The following is a 20470-nucleotide window of genomic DNA, read 5'->3' on the forward strand; positions in this document are numbered from 1 at the left end:
ACCCTACAACTACCTGCCTCCTATGCCAGTTCTCTGAAAACCTGAGCACTGCTGCTTCCCACCACATACACCCTCATTCTTCCTCAGTCTACAGATGGTGAAACTGAGGCATGGAGCTGCAAAGCAAACTGCCCGAGGTCACACTCAGCTAATCAGCATAGAAGCTGGGTCTCTCCCAGTACATCCATGGTCAGCCACCCTTCCCCTACCCCCAACCATCCTGCCAAACCACCCAAACCCACAGGCCGAGAAGAAGGACCCCTAACACAATCCCACCTGAAGAGAGCAGGTCACTTCCTCTCCAGGTCTGCTGTGCACTAACTGTGCAGCAGAGCTCACCGGCCCTCCCTGTCCTTGTCCTTTCAGCCACCCTCCCCAAAAACACCCAGTCAGCTGGGAGAGCTTGGAAGCAAGGATCCTGAGGCTCGGCCCAAAATGAAGCTGAGACCTGTGGCCTGGCCCTGAGGACGCCTTGCCTCAGAGAAACTCAAGCATCGCCCAACGTGGAAACTAAGGAAATACACCGTGCTTCTCTTAGGAAGTCAAAGAAAGGACCTTCACTTACAGAAAAGGAAACTGAGGCAAAGAGCAGTGGCAGCAAGCTGGGCCCCATGCTGCCGGGCAGGAGTGTATGGACGGACGCAGACCTTCCTCAGGACAAACGCCCTACTCTCTTGTCCTGTTCCTCCCTGAAGATCCTGAGGAATCTCTTGCTTTTCTTTAGGAGTCAGCCCCTCGCGTCTTTCTCTCTGTATAATTATTCCTTTGGCTTTTCAGCCCAGGAACTTTCACAAAAAGCAGGCGCGCACCAAAAGGAGCCACACTGCCATAATAGTTGAAACTCCTCATCAAGCCACCAAGGTCTAAACTGGCTCCTAATTAATATTAGCCCTCCAAATCAGAGTCATGCTCAGAAAACCTTGGATGGAGAGACACAGGGCGGGAGGGGAGTCTCCAATTTTCTTTTTACTTCATCTGGAAAATTAAGAGCACCGCTGATTTGAACAAGAAATCATCAAGGAAAGCAATCACAACCCCGCACGGCCCATAACTCGATGGACTTGGGTGTGTAACCTGCCACTTTCATGTGCTGAAATTAAAATGGCTGTGGCCAGAATAGCAATGATGCCATGAGTTTGTCCCTCCTCCTTCATCCTGAGAAAACACGAAAAACCCCTACAGAAGATTCTGAAGGAGATCAGGCAAGAGACCCTCCTTATCTGTCAAAATAAACCAGCAGAAAAGTGGTCAAAGACTACACACCTCAGTCCCTCAGAGGAGGCTCTGTCTCCCAAGACTCTACCTCAAAGGATAATGAAGGGGGGCAGTGGGCGCACAGCATCGAATGGTGAGGGGGTGCCAGGAGACCCTCTACTCCAAACCCAACACTTATTTGCTGTTTCTGCATTAATTACAATAAACTGCTTCATAGCCTAGCGATCACTTAATGGAGCAGCAAATATGGCTTATTCCCTATAATTAGTCAATGTAATCTACCACTATTTCCCTCCTCCCAGCCACCCTTTTCCATCCCCTACACATTAACAGGCACACACACCCTACCCTGTCCAGCACCCATTTACAGTCATCATCTTGCTCCTTGTTCCCAGCGGCACCTGGACATGAAGTGGAGGGGACCGATTTGGAAATGAGCAAGGAGACACAGACCCACACACTGCAGATATCTTAAGGCATCTGGGGGCTTGCCCCACCCTGACAGTGGAGCAGATGGTCAGGGCGACAGCAAGCCAGTGGCTGGGAAATGTGGGCATTTCCTGGAGCTCAGTCAAACGTATTCCCGCTCATACAACGGGGCTCACATGTTTGCAGATCAGGACCTAATGGTCCATGTCCCCAGGTAGAAGGTTCTATGAGACAGTAACACGTATCACCCGCCCCAAGGTTCTCCCTCATGCATTATCAGGAATCTCATTTCCCAGGCACACTGCTTCCTTTCTAAGCATCCCCCAAACCTCTTCACATCCAGCCCTGTGCTTCTGGTTACCACCAAGTGTCAAAGGAGCAAACCCACCTTCAAAGGCTTGTGGACACAGCTACGGTTCCTGACTAAATAAAATTATTTCCCTGCCACTGAAAATTTGTGCTGTGAGATGAAGCCCCTAAGACAGTCCTTCTGTGTGCAGATGAAGAATAACGACACCCTCGTTAGGGGCTGCTCTCTGGCCCTTTAAGGATTTAACGTCAAGTATTCTCATCTCCAGCAAGAGCAAAACACTTCGTATCTTTCTCATTTTCAAGATTCCGGGAGGGAAAAAAATGTCCTGGTTAAGGAGGAAGGAATGAACATGTTCTAAGTGTCAACCATACAAGAGGTGCCTTCTTTAGTGTCTCATTTCATATCCATAGCTCTTATTACCCCCATTTTTAAGGTGCAGAATTGAAGCTCAGAAGGGTCTAGACACCTTCCAAAGGTCACAGAGTTAGTGGCAGCACCAAGATTCAAACTAGGTCCCTCTGAGCCCAAAGGCTGTGCTCCCACCAGACATCATACTTCCTTCCATATAGCACATGCACTTTTGTCTGAATCCAAGTGACACTGCAACTCCACCTAAGTCATATATGTTCACACACATACACACACACGCATGTGTAAACTCTTCAATTACATAAGAAAAAACTATGCAAGGCAGCAGACGGCAGTACTGTTCAACAATCGTCCAAGTGTAAGGCAGACAGCATCTTGCCAAACCTGCCACAGGACATCACTCTTCTTAACAATACTGTAACTCAGACGCCGTTCTAAGCCCTTCATGTATCAGTCATGTAATCCTCACAACAAGCCCATGAAAGAGATTATTATCTCTTCCATTTTACAGATGACAAAACTAAGGCCCAGAACATCCAGGTAAGTTGTTCAAAGCCTCACAGCTGGTAAGTAGCAGAGGAAGGATTCAAACTTAGATAGCCTGGTTTCAGAATCCATACTCCTAAACACTAAGCTATATACCACCCTAACAGAAAATAATCAAGTCACTCATTAAATGGGGATTGGGAGACAGGGCAGGAGCGGGCCTACATTCAGAGCTTTATTTTCCCATGTTTCCAGGCCCCAGCCTGTATGACACCAGCTCATTCACAAGCTGGTTTCATGATTTCTACATTGTGAATAACTGTTCTTTTCAAGCTCTCCCATCAATATGAGACAGGAGCTCAGAGGGCCCAAGGAGCTGCCCCTAGGTAGCTGTTAAAGCCCCTGCACATGGTGAGATGTTGAAGGATGCCTGAGTTTAGACCCACAAAGCACTTCCCCGACACTTGGGGGTTTGTCTGGATAGCCCGGAAAACGGGCATTTCCCATTAGGACAATCAGTCCTTCTCCTGCCATGCCCAGGGGGTCTGCTCGTCCTCCTCTATCATCTCTTTACAGCTTGGGGAAGAACTCAGGTGTTTCCACAGCACCCTCTGCTCCAATCCACTGGGGTCCTGCTGGAGAGGAGCAGCAAAGGCTGCTAATGCAGCGAATGCACAGGCTTTGAGCAAACAGGGTGATGTGGTGATAAAGGCAATCACAACATGCTAATGTGGCAGTGTGCCAAACACAAGCTGCCCAGGCAGGACTTGAGCTCAAAAGTACTTTAATTGAATTCTTTCAGCAAGTGCAGAGGAAAAATTCATAATGAGATACCCCCCCACACACACACCCAACTATGTCACTCAGTTCTACAGCTGTATGGATCCAGTGAAAGAACACTTTCAACAAGGATATGGGAACATGGTGGACATTAACATGAACATTGTGTACTATGGGGAAAAACAATGATCAGATCCATGGATTTTTATTTTCAAAGCAATTTAAGCAAGGCATTCTGCCATAATCAGCTTTACTACCCTATTAGTATAGGAAAACAAGTTCTGAACCTGGCTCCCTAGTGAAAAACGCAAAATTTGTGTAATTAAAATTATACTTGTGAAATTCAAACACACTTTAATTTCCTAAGGGCCCCCTAATCAAGTCAGAAGTTCTTACTAAAACCAATTATCTGCTTTGAAAACAGGAGAGGAAACATATACATGCAGCAGTCTTGTGGAGATTCACAGCCCCTTTTTTTCCTAGGTTCAAGCATCCTAATTTGATCCTTTTTCCCCAGGTAAAAGAGACAGGAAACCTACTGGCTGGTTTTTATTAAGTTTTATGTGTGTAAGTTTAAACATCCTTGTTTGTTAGCTCCAAAAATGACATATTTGAGAGATAGCCCAAAGGGAATTGAGCTAAAAGGGATAAAAAATAAACCAGGCATGAATCAATAAATACACACTCTTATTTCCACCCACCCTACCCCACTCCAGGCCCCATCCAGCTTTTTTCTTAAGATCTCACAGCAGTTTTTGAAACATTTGTCCATTACTATTTAGAATGCACACTCCAATGTCACAATGAGGAATGATATGTATGGAAGAGACCAGCCTCACTTCTGAAAGAGGCTGACAACAGAGCTCGGTATTCCCAAGGTTCTACATGGTAAGGTAGCAATACCCAGGTTTCTCACCTCCTTACCAGATAATCTACCGGATATGTTGCAGCTTTTCTTGAGTAACTGGAAATTCTTGCACAGGAACAACATGGAAATACCGAATACTCCCCAAGGCACTCAAATATTTAAGAAGCAGTTGTTGCAATGTTCCATTTATGCTATCACTATAAAATGTTATCAGGTAAGGACCTTTGCATAAAAAGAAAGCTATATGCCAACCGGTTTTCTCTTCCTGCTTCCCTGGAATCCATGTCAGAGATGAGAACGTTGACTTCCTATATCACACTCTTGGCTTTGGTGTTCCAACAGCACCCAGCCACCCACCCAGGCTCCAGCCCGGACCAGGAAGGTAAAAGAAAATGCCTCTCAGTTTAAACTTTACTTTTCAGTAGCTGAGAACCTGCCACACACGGCCTCTCCAGGGTGGAGAGTATCACAGCCAGCTGAGCAGGGTTTGGTGTTAGAACTTGCATCAGAAGACTTAGGAAACAAAGTATGCGCACGTAGGAACACAACAGGACCCAGGCAAGCGTGCAGGAGGCAAACTCAGCTGAGAGGAAGTCATGGGAACTGCTACTTCACTGGTTCCTTGCCTCCCTCCCACCAGAGCGGTCACCTCATTAATGTCACTCAGCATCACATTTTGCTACACTGGGCCTTTCTGCACTCTGTTCCTGCAAGCAGCCCAAAGCCAGCTTCCATAGTAAACTTCTGTTCTTTGGGAAACTATCAGAAGCTTTGATTGAAGGAAAAAAAAACTTGCAAGAGGGCTTCTCTGCTCATTCCCTTCCAGTTTCTTCTTTTTGGTACACACACAAACCATGCTCTGAAAGTCATTTACAACATGCCAGTTTAAAAAAAACAAACAAAACACCTAGTGATCGCAGGGGCCCGTCTATTTGCAATTGCCCAAAGAGAATAATTCATTTCGGTAGAAGATACGGATGAAGCCCTGAATACATTCCAATGCCGTTTTCTGCCCTTCAAAACAATAAAAATGTAAAAACCCAGAGGAAAGGAGGCCCGAGGTAGCAGGAACGCGAATCTCTTGACCCCAAGGAATTTATTCTCCTGGATCTTCTAAAGCAGTCTCTCCCCAGAATGCATCATCAAGACCATTTTATTAGACTTTTCTAAACCCTTGAAATTGTCACATAATTGAAACAGAAGCAGCAATTTAGAACACTGAATGGATTTCTTTAAAAGAAGATTCTGGGCTCACCCAACATGCCCCTCCTTGGCTGCTCTCACCCCTAACCTAAATTTAAGGCCCTTGCACACAAAACCCTATTTATCTTTTAAATCCTCCCCTACCATAAAAGTTACACATTCCCTAATGCCTTAGATTTCAGGACACTGGGGAGAAACTCATCCCAGACAACAGGCTAAAAAAAGAATCCATTAGCATTAACTTGCCTGTCACAGTCAGTGACAAATAAATGAATGTGATGCTTTCAGATCAGTCATTGGTAGAACTACCCCAGGCAGATAAAGACCAGGCCTGGGGGAGAGAAGCTCACAGGGAGACCTCACATAGCAGCGTCTTCACTGTCCCCTACTTGCTCCCTAGGACTTCACTCTCAGAGGCAGCAAAATCACAGGCATCAGACAGGGAAAGGGGCTGCATTCCCAATGCCCACTAAGCATCCCCTAGATAAAAGATGCTAGCCCCCCTTCAAGAGGCAGGGCGCCAGAAGCAGGCCAAGCCACTGACACCAGATTTTCCCAAATCTCTACGTGCTGTTCTATCCACCGCCCCTAGGAAGGGCCCACAGTACCAGCCCGCAGCCGCTAGGGAAGGCCCTCCTATGATCTAGGCAGGGCCACCTCTGGGAACAAGATGCTTACCCTGGACCCACTATGAGCAGGCATCACCCTAGGCCCTTCCTATGCATTAACCCCTTTTCTCCCTTGAACGATTCCAGGATGTAGGTACTGTTAAAACCCCTATTTAACAGATGAAGAAATGGAAGCACAAAACCATTAAGTGTTTTGTCCAACATTCCATAGCTAGTTAGGTGACATTTAACTGTGTTAAACAGATTCTTAGAAAACAGACACTAGCAACTAACCTGAGGCTGCCTGGCCAGACTATAGCAAATTCTGTTCCTCAGCCTAAGCATTTTATGGCAGTCAGACAAAGTTAAAGAGTCCAGTCTACCCACTCATGTTGGATGCAGTAGGGCATAGTGGTTAAGGAAGCAAGGACTTGGGATTCAGACAGACTTCGGCCCAAAGACCAGCCCTGAAGCTCACTAGTTCCATGGCCCTAGGAAAGCTGCCTACCTTCCCTAGACCTCAGTTTACCCATCTGTCAAATGGGAATAATACCAACTACTGCAAAGGGCTACTGTTAAGGACTAAATTAGAGATTAAGTATGTGGAGGCCTCATATGGTACCTCGAACACACTGACTCACAGTACGTGACAGCCATTATTCTGAGCTGGGTTTTTCTTCCTGATTTTTCAAGGTCTCAAAATAAAATAAATGAGGAGAGCAGCCAGGCACCCATCCTGAGAATGACTTCCCAGACGTTGGGAGCTTGATGTCATATACCCTTGAAAGAGAGGGAGAATGGGGACACCCTGTGGATTTGGGGCTCCAGGGTAGATCTTCCCCAGCAGGGTCCACCATCCTGGGCTATGGCCATAATGTACCACAGGGTGCTGAGTCTCAAGAGCACCCTTGCTCATGCCTCTCAATCATAAAGAAGCAGAGGTCATGACTGAAAACTCACGTCCCTCATACCAGCAGCCACTCAGCCAAAGGTGACCCCAAGCGGACACTATCTATGAAGTCACAGGTGAAGCTGCTCTGAGCCACAGGGCACACACATTGGTGTCATATAGACAATCTGTGATTTCCATACCGAGATGTGACAGCTGCCAATACATGATAACGTCACCATAGCTTAGACAAGAACAAAGTAGAGAACTCTGGAATTCTCTGTATATCACAGTCCCTTGTGAAGGAGGTAAAGAGAAAAGGGACAGGGAAAGTAGAAACAAGAGAAGGGCAGAGCTCTCTGTAGCTGCCACATACGCCAAAGAACAGGGGTGGCATGTGCCAAGAACATGGCTCCTAAAGAAGGGCCTACAGCCAGAGTACAGGGTAGGAATGACGCTGATGGCCCACGTCCAGGGTGGGAAGGTCTCCATGAAATTGCGTCAGGCAGAGTTCTGACAGGGACCCCAGCTTCTACACTGGTCCAAAAGAGCTCAGAACATCATATGGAGCATCCCCGTGATCCTGCACACACACAGCAGGTTCCCCAGCATCTGCCAAATAAAGCACAGACTGGTTTGCTTTGCCTGGCATTCAAGGCCTTTCACAACCTGTCACCAACCTCCTCTCCTCCCAGGGCACTAGGGCACTCGGCCGCACACACCCTTTACTTCAGCCGCACACTCTGATCTCTCCTCCCCTGGTAGGAAGAACTGCATTCCTGCCATTCTTCCCTCCTTTCTGTTCTTCAGGATCTGGGGCAAAGACCAGCTCCTCCAGAAAGCTACCTCAGCTCTTCCTGCCTCTAAGTGCAGCTCCCACCTCTCTTACTGTGCCTTTCCCACCGTCTCTGGGTCACAGGTAACACCTCTCCTCCCCACCTGAAGGTAAGACTCTCGAAGACAAGAACTGTGTCTCCGTCATTCTGCATTCATTCTACCTAAAGGGAGGTTGATAGTGTGCAAAGAGCAGTATTAAAAGTTAAAGACTTTTTTCTTTAATTAGTGAAATATGCTTGTGCCCTTAGAATTTATTGTCCAGTGGAGGCAATAAGGCACAAATCTAAATAACCACAAAACTTGGAAAAAGTGCCTACCACAGTCCCCAGTGCACTGAGCAGAAACCTGGTAAATAATTACGGAATGCTGAAAGTGGCAACTGAATTTATTAAAATACGGTCTGTCCTCTTCCCCGCCAACCATCACTCTTGCCCTGCTTTGGTTTTCACAGCTGACAGCATGTTATTTACTTGTTCATTTGCTCACTGTTTTCTGGCTCCACTAGAGTGAAAGCCCAGTGAGGGCAGGGACTTTGTCTCACTCTCCACACTTACCCAGAACTGCCCACAGTGTCTGGCACATAATAAGTGCTCAGTAATGTTCAGTGAATAAATGGATGTGTCACTAAGTTTTTGCTTATTTATTACTGTTGGAAGGGCCAAAACCAAAGAAAAGGTAAAGTGCTATGGAAATCCAGAGGAAAAAGTATTACATCCAAGAAGGAGCAGGGACAGCTTCGTGGAAAAGGCAACAACTAAGCAGGGCTTTGAAAGAGGGGTGTGTTTTGTATGATAAAGAGAGGAGGGAGGTGCAGAAGGGGTTCCACAAAAGGACAGCTATACAGAGAAAGGTTTGAACTCAGACAAGTCATGAAATGAACTAGAAGAAGACAACTGCCACCCCCCAGCCCTGTACCGACCTTGAAGGACCTCAGCTGCCAGGCTAAGAAATTTAGACTTTGTGTAGTGGGCATCAGGAAGGCACTGAGGGTTTCCTGAATCCCCCCAAAAGTGGATGCACACACAGAACCAGCAGTTAAAAACAGTCAAACAGCTCATATTAAATGAACACACCAAATAAGAGAATGGAAACGAACTACACCTCCCTTTTGTGTTCTCCAGACAGCCGGAGAACATTCAAGTTTAAAAATACAAAAGGCATGAAGAATGGATGCCGTTCTCAAGGGGCCCCAAGACAGCCGACTGTTTCCTAAGGAGTACCTTCCTCCTCCCCTCTTCCCAGGGGACAGAGGGGTCTCACCTGTCTGCCAAAAGCATTTCCCATAGAACACAGGAGCTCCGGCGTCTCAGTAAACTGACCTTAACATTGAAACGAAAACATGTGAGGAGAGGCAAAATCCAGAGGAAGGACATTTGTAGGACGAGGTCCCCCTCCTCCTAAGCTGACACCTGCTGCTGACTGGAAGGCAGGAAGGAGCCACACTCCTCAACAGGAGGGACACGAAGCCACTAATTGCCCAGGATCCTCACCCTTGTGGACAGGGGCTGCAGGCGCACCACCACATCCCTGCTGGGGACCAGAAACCCACCAGCAGACCAGTTATCTGTGGCTGCCGAGATGACAGCTGCAGATCATCCAAGATGGCAAGACGCTAGAACGGCCTGACCCACGGCAGCGGGGGCAGGCCAGATGTCGGAAACTCACCCCTTGCCCTTGAGAAGCTGCCGAGAAACCGCTCCTGCGGAACAGGAGGAGCGTGTGCAAAACGCTTGTGCTGCACTGCACCCATCTGGATGCGTGCTTCACAGAGAACCTTCCAGGGCCTGGAGCCTCATCAGTGGACCAGACAGGAACAGGAACACCTGGCTTCTAACTCAACCTTACCACAACTTAGCTGTGAGACCTGGGGCAACTGTCACAACTTCCCTGGGTGCCAGGCGGCAAAACCGCCGTGAACAAGGTAGGCTGGGTTCGATTTATGTGTTCACCAGCTCCTGAATGTCACGCATCCACAGCTCCCTTGTCGTCAGGGGGCTTACATTCCAATTAAGATTTTGTTTAGATCATTTTCACCATGATAATTTGTCTTTTTCCACAGAAAAAATCCTATAATAATAATATCAGCAGACACTTGCTACTTTGTGCCAGGCTCTAGGCAAAGAATTTTGCATTCATCTTGAAAACAACTCCACATTGGGCATTACCCCATCCCTGTTTTAAAGCGGGGGAAACTGAGACTTGGACGGACTTGGGTGACTTGCCCATGGTCACCCAGTTCCGACTGAAGGCAAATGAAGAAAATGAGATCTCCCTTGATCAATAGATACAATGCTGGTCTCCAAAACTTGAGGAAAATGGCAACTGGGGGAGCAGGGAACACTTCATTAAACACAAGGATAATTAGGGCAGGATGTTGAGTTATGCCCAGACTCACTCTTGCCACAAGATGCTAGGCAGTCTCCTAGTTTCTCCACACAAGAAAAAGAACCCACAAATTCCAGTGAAACTCTTCCAGGCAGCCAGCACTTTCCACCCAAAGGGACCAACATAAGAATGATTGATCCCAGTCATCCCCATTTCTCCAACGCCTTCGAATTAAGTCATCTTTTTAGAGTAGCACGCCCATTTTAATATTTTAAAAGATAGAGGAGGAGAAACTCTTTCATATTTTACAAAATGAAGTAATCAACCAAATAGGAAGATACAGAAGAACCTATCTTCTTCTGATCAAAATGTACTTCACTAATTAACGGCCACTAGTCTCCAAAGAGTCGCCCCTCGACTAGTTAATAAAGCTCCATTATACTTCACTTGAGATGTGAACATTTACATTGCAAAGGGGGATAAATGAACCACAGGATTCAAAACCTTCCTTCGGTCGCTCATTAAAATTCTGGTCAAAACAGATTTTTATTTATATGATACATTAAAGAATATTATGACAGTACTAATAGGAAATCTGCTCTTCACTGTCACGGAGTTTCTTTCATATACTAAGTTACAGTTTCTTCCCACTAGTCTTGTTTTAACACCTCCATGGAGTATTTCTCTGGCGAGTGTTAGCAAGGAAGAACAGCCAGAAAGCAGAGAAATGAATTTTAACTGACACACATGCTGACCTATCATTACAAACTCCTTGCACAGTCCACAGGGGGGTAGGACCTGAACGCGCACACAGGTGCACTGAGACCCTAACACATACACAGAAGTTTTACCAAAGGAAGATAACCAATAAGTAAGAAGGGCTTGATTTAAAGTTCTAAACTCCTGCCAGCCTGGTTTTGGCCTCCAACAGTAACTTCATTTTGAAATTCCCGTGGCCAGGCTCAAAATCTACCAGAAAACTGTTGACAAGCAAGGCACTTTCTCTCTGCCCTGGCCCAACGCCCCCCCACCACCAACCCCCCAGCTGTTTCTCTGGAGTTCAGCAAGCCCAGGACCATCTGAAAGGATGCCCCAAGGGCCGAATGGAGAGACTCTACGGGACAGTGTCACACAGCAGGGATGACATCACAGGGGTTGGACCAATCACCCAACCATGGAACTCCACAGTCCTGAGACACTGGCTGCAGTCACTCCTCACAGCCTGATGACTGCTCTGAGCTGCCTGCTCTTCCATAAGAGAAGGGCAGGTACCCCTCCATCCACACACAGGACAGCACGCTGGCACATGGCCCAGCTCTGGGGCCGGGGTACCTAGGCTGTCTCTTACACCACTTCTCAACCCCCTTATTCCTCAGTTTCCTCACAAAACAGAACACTAATATCCACTTCATAGGGCAGAGGCGAAGAGTGAGTGAGTCAATACATGTAATATCCCTAACGATGAAGCCTGGCATGTAAGTTCAATTAATATCATTATCATCATTCCCAGACCTCTCACAAGACAAGTGTGAGGGCCTGACAAAAATAACAATAAAAACATCAGGTAACACGTACAGTATTACAATGAGCCAGGTCTTTTTTAAGCACTTTACCTTTATTAAATTCTTTAATCTGCAAAAAAACTCAATGAGATGGGGAAACTGAGGTTCAGGGAAGTTAAATGATTTGCCCAAACTCATACAGCTAATGAGCAGTACAGCCAGGATCCAAACCCAGGCTGCTGAGCTTGAAAATAACAACAATAATAATAATAATAAGGTGGGGGTGATGACAGTGAGTTATAAGGCCCTCACCCTGGCCAGGCTCTTTTATTCTTCAAAACAACCTTCTGAGGGAGCCACCCTTATCACTCCTGTTTTACAGGTGAGCAAACTGAGACTGGGAGAAGGTGATTTGCTCACTGTCGCAGGACCTGGGACTCCGACAGAGGTAATGGATAGGAGAGTCCTTTGGAAAGTGTGTCATAAAAAGTAAGGTGCTATGAAACCCCTAGAATCCCATGGAAAGATGTCCTAACCCAACCAGTTCAATGCTAGGCTCACATCTATAAGTCTGACAATCCACCTGAAATGTTCCAGACTCTGGGTTGGGGATGGCAGGGTGGGGGAGGGAAGGTGCACACTTTGACACATTCAAGAAATAATGTGCCTTGTTTTCAAGTTCAACAGATCACTGAAAAACCAAATGCCAGAGTATATTAAAATGAAATACTGCCTTCCTGGTTTACAATTAAAAAAAATAGTTTTGGGGGAAGGGGCAGGCAAGCAAGGGGGAAGAGAAAACAGGTCAAACCCATGCATGGTTTGACCAAGTCAGGGATTTTTCCAGTTTCCTCTAGGGTAACCTGATCCTAGTTCTGGGTGATCAAATGACTAACCTGGAAATTTGAAGATTCACACTTATGGAAGAAATAGCACTTCTTCCAAACCCAGGAAATACTGCTAATTCTGGAAGCCTTCTGAAATGTCAAGGATCACACACAGTTTGGAAAGCAACCTTTAAACAGTTAAGACAGTCCCAAAATTTGTGCTCAGCACAGAAATCATCTAACCTCTTTGGTTCATTAATTCCTATTATGTGCTTCAGCATTAGAAAAAAAATGCCTTAAGAAAGTATTTCATTATATTTACTTAAAAGATTTATATTTCCTTCAAAGAAATAAAGAAGGAAAGAATTGCATGGCAGGCTCCAGCCCTGACATTCTCAAAACATCACCCACAAATGCCAACTTTTTCTTCATTAATGTGCAAAACCATTCCTCCCTTTACACAATTAAAAGCTTCCACTTCTGGGAGACCGTGCTTAGAGAAACAAACTGAATTTGCTAAAGCCACAGCCCATTTTCCCCTTTATGACCCACAACTAAAAGCTGCACCTTCTCCCCTTTCCCTAGAAGCGTGCCAACAACACAAGATGCAGAAAAAGTCTTTCTTCCAATGTTATATAGGGAAGGAAAGAGTGTAAATGAAGAGCGAACATTTATCAGGTAAGCCATAAGCTCTTTAAATTTCACCTTGGGCTTCATGAAGCTGCATTCTCATACCCACACCTGGCAAGCACGGTGAAAACCTTTAGGCAAATCTTGTAATGCCACTCCAACAAGGTTACAACATTTCCAGAATGTCTTTGCCTGGATACCGGGGCATAAAGCAGTAGCAATGTCGGTTTCAAGTGTGCCCTGATTTATGCAACCAACCTGAAGCCAGACATCCACTACTTCCTGCCAGATTTAGGGCTTCAAGGGTCTACGGAGCTGTTTTCCCAAAAAAGTACAAGCTGCTTACTAAAATTCCACTCCTCCCCCAAAACTCTTAAATTGTAAGGCCTCAAAAGAGTATTCTCCAGGAAATTCCCAACTTTTCCTGATACGATTTCAGCAATGCTTTAAAAATAAGTAGAGTATCTGCATAAATGTTGCAACAGACAGAGCTACGTCCTCTCACTAAGAATCAGCTTGTCCCTGCCCCCTGTTGGATGGTTGAAACCCACTACAGGATGGCTGACTTGCAGACCTGAGGTTATGCCCCAGAGCCCCTTGCCCAGCTTGGACTTTCACAGCCACATACTGATACCCTGAAGGAACCCGAAAAGGCACCAGGTTTCAACGCTTCATTACCAGTGCTCTGTTTCAAACTTGAAATCTTGGCAACCATCTCTGAGTGCCAAAATCCTGTTACTGACTTTCCTACTTACCTTCGGTTGCGCTCGACGGGGAAATGCAACTTTGGGGTCAATCTGGAAAAAAAAGGGAAAAGCAGGAGTTAACTGCAATACTTTGAAGAGAGAAACAAAATTATGATTAATCACCTAATTATTAATCACTCATTTCTCAGGCTTATAACCCAGCTTTTAGTAACTTCTTGGGCAACTCATAAGTTCCTTACACTTTGACCCAAACTTCACTTGTCCTTCTCAAAATGTAACAAAGCTAGTCCTTCTGAAATGTCCTATCATGTATTTTTTTTTTTGCCCTCCCCTCCCCACCTCTCCTACCATGTACTTTAATATGTGATGCTTTAAAGAAACAAGATCTCATGTGTTCTTATTTAGGTAAGGGCTTCTCTTCCACAGACACTGAATATTAAATGGTACCTGCTTCTAATTTGTGATGAGTGGCTGGGAGAAAAAGTGGGAACATTATCATTGAAAAAAAATCCTAACTTGAAAAATAAATGTAGGAATCTTCCAGCAGTAAGTGACTGGATGGTAGTTCTTGTCCCAAATGATAACTAAACAACACAGGTGGGGAAGGGGATTCCAAAATTCTTAAAAGTCAGCAACATCCAAAAATACCCCATAGACATCAACACAATGCTCTATTATAATTAATTCACTCATTTTGGCAAAAGTAAAGTTACCTAAGATTACTCTAAAAAAGGTAGTTTATTCTGTAGTTATGCCTCAAGAGAAAGCTGGTGTTAAAAACCACAGAGCCTGACTTGATTCTTAAAAAAATAAATAAATAAAGTAAAAAGAAACACATAAGGTAAATTCACCTGTATCGCAAAAATCATAGGGGATAAAAATCTATGAGGGTGAAAATAATAATGAAAAAATAAGTCAGAATCTAGTTGACAGTTAGGGTACTCCTCCTACCCTAACCCCAATCAGAAGGGAAAAACATCCTTTATCCCAGATGAGATGCGGGCAGAACACAGGATTCTCAATCAGGGGTAAGCGTTAAAACTCAAAACAATACTCACAGAAGCATCTGAACCTAATAGGCTGATTTGAGGGAGGAAAAGTTGTTGGACAGAAAAAATGGGGAAAGAAGTAATAAAAAAAATTCCCATTGTTGGTTTTCATTAATTTCTAAATGTCACCAATCTTCAGGTAAAATTCATCACAGAGAGTGGGGCATGAATATTGCTACGAGTTATTTATTTATAGGCTTTGGCTTTCATATTAAAATTTCCTCTTTTAAAATGTAAATCTGAACCTTGTTTTCAGTTCTGTCATGCACGGGGCGGAGGTGGGGGGGAGCAATGCTTTGGGAAAAAGCAGAGGTGGTGGGCGGCACACCGTAGATAGCTCTTGTTCCCAGACTTAAAATCCCTTAGGACCCCAGCCAGGAAGACATACAAAGATTTACCACTTTTATTAAGGCAGTTTAAAGACCTAATAAAAGTCTGCAGCATGTTTTCTACCTTTATATCACCTGAGAAATGAGAGATTATTTTTCAAAAACTACGATAGACAAAAATCTCCAATCTAGGACACTATCCTCTCATCAAGATTAACATTACTGCATCTACAGGTGTATTCAGCACTGACTAAAGCTGTCTACAAGAGAAATACAACAGGTGTGGATTTTCCATGCTGTTGACCAAACGTAAGACAGAAACGTCTTTTTATAAACACTCTTCATAAAAACAGAGTACTTTTTTTTTTAATCTGACCAGCACACAATTGCAGTAAGTCACCTTGTTGTAGGGTAAAAGGTAAGGGACACGTGGAGGGAGAGGCCAGGAGCTGAAGCGGGTAGGGAGCATTAAAGGAAGTGGAACACTAAAAACATACATCGACCATTACAAAACTCAAAGCCAATTCAGAATTCCAGTTTCATGGGTTTTGGTAATTGCGTGTTAAAACCACAGTAAGAGTTCTTCCGTGTGCTGGGTTTACATACTGAGATCTCGGAAAGAGAGAACAGGTCAAGGTAAGTATGGCAAATCCCAACCTTTTGCACGTCCCTGTCAACTATTATTTTTAAACAAACAAAAAAGATTACTACCCAAATTAAAACATTAGTTAGTTAGGTACAGCTCTACTTACTGTAGCTACAAATCCTCTAGGAAAGACTAGGGTACTATTTTGGATGTGAATGGCCGTTACCTAAACAAAGCTTTTAAGGTAACGGCCTCTCGTTTCCATGTCAATAAACCAACCGCTTCTGCCTCCTGCACTGAACGTTGAAACAAAGTCAAAAGCTAGGTTACACTAATAATAGTGACCGAAAAAAGTCTACAAACAATGTTGGGGGGACGGGGGGAAACTGCAGTCTTTGCCCCTTATACTGAGGGATATGACCCACCAGCCACCAAAAATAAACAAATAATGTTTCTCCTACCCAGGATGGGGAGAATGGGTGGATAATACATTCCTGAATTCATCTTGAAATATTTGCCTCTTAAATTTTACTAACTTTTAGAAATGTCTAACCAAAATGTCAGGGAGAAAAAATTTTTTCAGACACCCATTATCACCCTACAAATGATCATCCCTCAAATTAAATTACCTAAAAGTACATAAAGGCTGGCTGCAAGCTATGACAAATCCAGTATAATTAAGAAAGCAACTTCGATCGCGCAAGGTCTTTTGGGGGTGGGGGGGGAGTAAGGGGCATGCACCTGATCTCTGATTAGAGAAAGAGGGTGTATTTACAACATCAGTTCAAGTGCAGCCAGGTTTTTCTTTTCTTCTTTTCCACTTAATGTTAAAGCCAAAAGTGGCTTGAGTGATTACCTTGTTTCACTCCTTCATTTTACAGAAGAGGAAACTGAGGCCCAGAGCTTGCCCACGCTGGAAATAGAACCTGATCCCTTGCCTTGTCCCACTACCCCACCGCAGAGAAGTGAACTCCCATGCAATCCAGCAGTGCAGCCCAGTGTCACCTCAGGGCCCCTGTTCTGTGGGATGTGTAAAAACCATGGAGAAAGGCTGGGAGACAGAAGAGAAGGAGGGCGAGCCACAAAGCCAACACAGGGGTCTAAATAAAATGCCGTAACTGCCCCCCAATTAAATGCATTATTATATACTGATACTCTTTCTTCCCTTACTCTTTTGACCTCTACGTAGAGACTTTACCCCACCCCAACACTGGACTTCAAAATCTTCTAATGCTATAAAAGTACCCATACTCAAAATATAGGATCTGAGAAAGAAATGGAAAAAAAAAATCACTTCGAAAACCAGGGGCTTATCAGCCTTAGATTGAGGCTCCACAGCAGCCTCCCTCTGGAGTCACGCCCGGATGCACTGCTTGGCTCTAGGAGGTCTCCTTCCCTTCTCACAAACATTCCAAATCCCAAGTGCCCCCAAGAGGAACCTGTTGCCTGGACCTGTGATTAGCGGCCCCTTGCCTCCTCCCCACCCCGTCCCCCTGGGCCCTGAAGCAGGCTATGCCTTCTAATAGCCAACTCCCGCAGCCACAGTTGGTAATGCCTGCTGTGCTCGGCTGACAAAGAAAAGTTGCCTTTGCTCTGTGGTGGAGTTTCTTCGCAGTGTCCCTTGGCCGGGAAGATAGCCTCTCTTCAAGGCGACCCCTTCCCCCAAGCGTGCCTTGGCAGCATCTGGAGCTGCAGTGGGACAGGCTCTAAAAAAGCAAACCCCAAACCCAGCCACTGCAGCAAACTTTACAGCCAACTCGCAAGCTCTGCCCAAAAGTGCCCAGTTCTCAGCACAGAAGCAAAAGAAGGCACTGTCCCTTTAAATAGGGCTGTCAAGGCTCAGATCGGTCCTCAAACGGGGCAAACAACGACGACGACGACGAACAGCAACCTACCGTCTTGGAATCTAACTCATGGTGGGGCTGACCTAATACTTTATCTACACTTGCTGGGTCTGCGAACGTGACGAAACCGAAGCCTCTGAAATGAGACAAAGAAGGAGAAAAACAAACAAGAAAATGTGACACCACTGAGAGCAACAAGGAGTGAGCCCTCCTGCAGAATGGAGAGCAAAAGTTGCCCCGCACACCCCCCTCTCCCGCCTGCCCTCCCCCAATTCCCATCCAGTTCCCACACAGCCCTCCACCTCGCAAGAAAACACACCAAGATTTCTAGGGGAAGTGGGGGGGGGGGCAGGGCTGGTGGAGGTAACTTGGAAAATGCTGGTGTCTCCACTCTTTCGCCACCTCAGTTTCCTCTCCTCCTCCTCCCTTCCCTTCCTTAACGCTTTGTTTTATTCCGAAGAAAATCCGGCACTGAGAAGAGATTCATCCAGCTTTCTAAGAGGGGCTTAAGAGTTTGGGGAGCTGGCAGTGTAGGGGAAAGCATACATTTAAAAAAAAAAAAAACACTGTGGAAAGTGACTGAAGCTGAATGTCATTCTAAACAGGAGAAAAAGAAGCGACGGGAAAATGACCTAAAGCGGGGAGATGGGCATCTTTTTTTCCAGAGTTCAGCCTCAATTAACACCACCTTTGGGGTTATGGGGGACGGTGGAATGGAGCGACGTTCGAAACCAGCCACATGCCTGAGCCCCATTCTAAATCGGCTTAGCTACTTCCGAAGACACCTCCAAAAATAACACAAACTTTTCTAAAATAAAGACAAAATCCAGAAGGGAATGCTTTACCTGGAGCGTTTCGTAGTGGGATCTCTCATGACCATACATTCTCTAATTTCTCCAAATTTGCTAAAATAGTCTCTAAGGCTATCTGTAGAGAGAGAAAGAGAAAGATGGGGGGGGGGGAGGGAAGAAGGTGTGGAAAAAAAAAAGCAATGCAAATTTTGATCAAGGACAAAAACCAAAAGTAGTTTTCTGTTGTTATTCTGTTTTGTTTTTGCATTTTTTGCACACGCGGGGGAAATTCAGCAACAGAGGTCGCGTAGAGGGCTCAGAAAGGATTTGCTATTAAAAAAAATAACCTTGCACAGGAGAAGTGGGGAGCCAATGGCGGGGGGGGGCACCTACACCGGGATAACAAAGAGCAATAAAGAAGCCAAGAAGGGGGGGACGCCTGGGTCCCCCCCTCCCTCCCTTACCTGGTGAGGTCTGCCAGCTCAGTCCACCGATAAACATTTTACTAGAGGGAGAAAACATAACAGAAGTGAGCACCGATGTCAGATCGGCCATTTTGACGTGTAACTTACAAAAGCTAAAAGGAAAGCGGGGGGGAGCGAGCGAGCGAGAGCCGGGAGGTGGGGTAGGGGAGAAGGTGTTGGCGAAATGCAATCCAAAGGTGTGTAACTTCCAAGGGGGGGGCGCACGGAAGGGGCGGGGGGGCGCGGGAGATGCCCGGCTCCGCGCACCGCCGTCCCCGCCGCTGCAAGGAGAGCGAGCCCGAGGCGGCGCGGTGGGCAGCAGCTGGAAACTTACCCGGGGTCGTGCTGGGAGTCGTTGGCGCTGCCCGAGGTGCCTTGGCTCCCATTTGCCTCCATAACTGAGCCCCCCCGCCCCCCCACCCCCAAGAAACCGAGCCCCACAGCGACCGGAGCGGAGCGGCGGCCGGCTCCGAGCTCCGAGATCTCCCGCTCCCTCCTGCCCCTCCTCCTCCCCCCCGCCCGGGCTCCTCCGAATCTCTCTGAGAGCGGCGGCGCCGGGGCAGCAGCGAGAGCCGTCACACGTGGGCTCGGCGGAGCTCAGCCCCGCGGCGCGCACACCCCCCCCCCCCGCCCCCCCGGCCCATCCCCACCTCTCCCCCTCCCCTCCCCACCCCCATCTCCTCCTCCTCCTCCTCCTCCCCCGCCTCCCCGGCGCACGTGGGGCGGAGTTCTAGAACGTCGTGTAACCAATGCCGGTGACGTCACGCACCCGGTGCGGCCCCCGCCTGCCCGCGCGCGCATAGTCGGCCCCCCGCGGCCGGACCCGCGGGGGCGGTGCGCGAGCTCGGCGGCGGAGGGGCCCCGCCTCCTGGCCGGCGGGGCGAGGGGGCACGCACCCCGACTTCCCTGGATCACATGGGCTGCGGGGGGCGGGTGGATCGGGGGAGGGGTAGGCGTGGGGAGCTCGCCACCGCGCTCCGCTCGGGCACAGGAGAAGCCGCCCCCCACCCCTTCTAGTTCGGCCTCTCCATTCAAGTTCGTCCGCCCCGGCCGCCGGGATCCGGGGATGGCTCCCGCCGCCCTCCCGGCTCTGCGCTCTTTTTCCAGCCACCGCGCAGAAATTTAGGTCAAGGACGTCGGGATCAAACCCAAACCCTGGCTCTCTCGACGGCCTCCGAGACCCCCAGGATCGGGGGCTTCAGGATTTCGGAAACCTTCCCGCACAAACACCAGCTTCAAGTTTTATTTTCCTTTCGCGCTGCAAGTTCTCTCTGGCTCTCGCTCCACACCGGCACGTCTTGCGCCGCTCCCCGCCCTTCCCCGGCAGAGGTACGAATCCGTGCCCGGGAAAGGTTATTTTGGAACTTTGAGAAACTGACACGATTCCAGTGGTGAGAAATTGCTGAAGAAAGGGTTTCC

The 20470-nt window shown here is 47.0% G+C and overlaps 1 protein-coding gene across 12 annotated transcripts in view; it reads right to left on the reverse strand.

Annotated features, from left to right (window-relative positions):
• The window catches only part of MSI2 (musashi RNA binding protein 2), a 372867-nt gene extending 353337 nt beyond the window's left edge, over window positions 1-19530 (reverse strand). For 6 of the 12 annotated variants that reach the window (XR_012130677.1, XM_037003867.2, XM_073235397.1 and 3 more), the window contains exons 1-5: window positions 19386-19527; window positions 19052-19092; window positions 18642-18723; window positions 17848-17932; window positions 14037-14078 (exon numbers count right to left, since the gene is read on the reverse strand). Coding sequence is in view for 11 of the 12 variants with exons in the window: in XM_037003867.2 (XP_036859762.1) it covers window positions 14037-14078; window positions 17848-17932; window positions 18642-18723; window positions 19052-19092; window positions 19386-19447 (312 nt within the window). In the remaining variant the exon portion in view is untranslated. Of the gene's footprint in view, window positions 1-14036; window positions 14079-17847; window positions 17933-18641; window positions 18724-19051; window positions 19093-19385 lie in introns of all 12 variants that reach the window. The other 6 variants (XM_037003865.2, XM_037003863.2, XM_073235396.1 and 3 more) reach the window with 3 other exon arrangements.
• Window positions 19531-20470: the final 940 nt, after the last annotated feature.

The sequence above is a fragment of the Manis javanica genome, chromosome 4 (assembly GCF_040802235.1).
Source record: "Manis javanica isolate MJ-LG chromosome 4, MJ_LKY, whole genome shotgun sequence".
NCBI classification, from domain to species: Eukaryota; Metazoa; Chordata; class Mammalia; order Pholidota; family Manidae; genus Manis; species Manis javanica.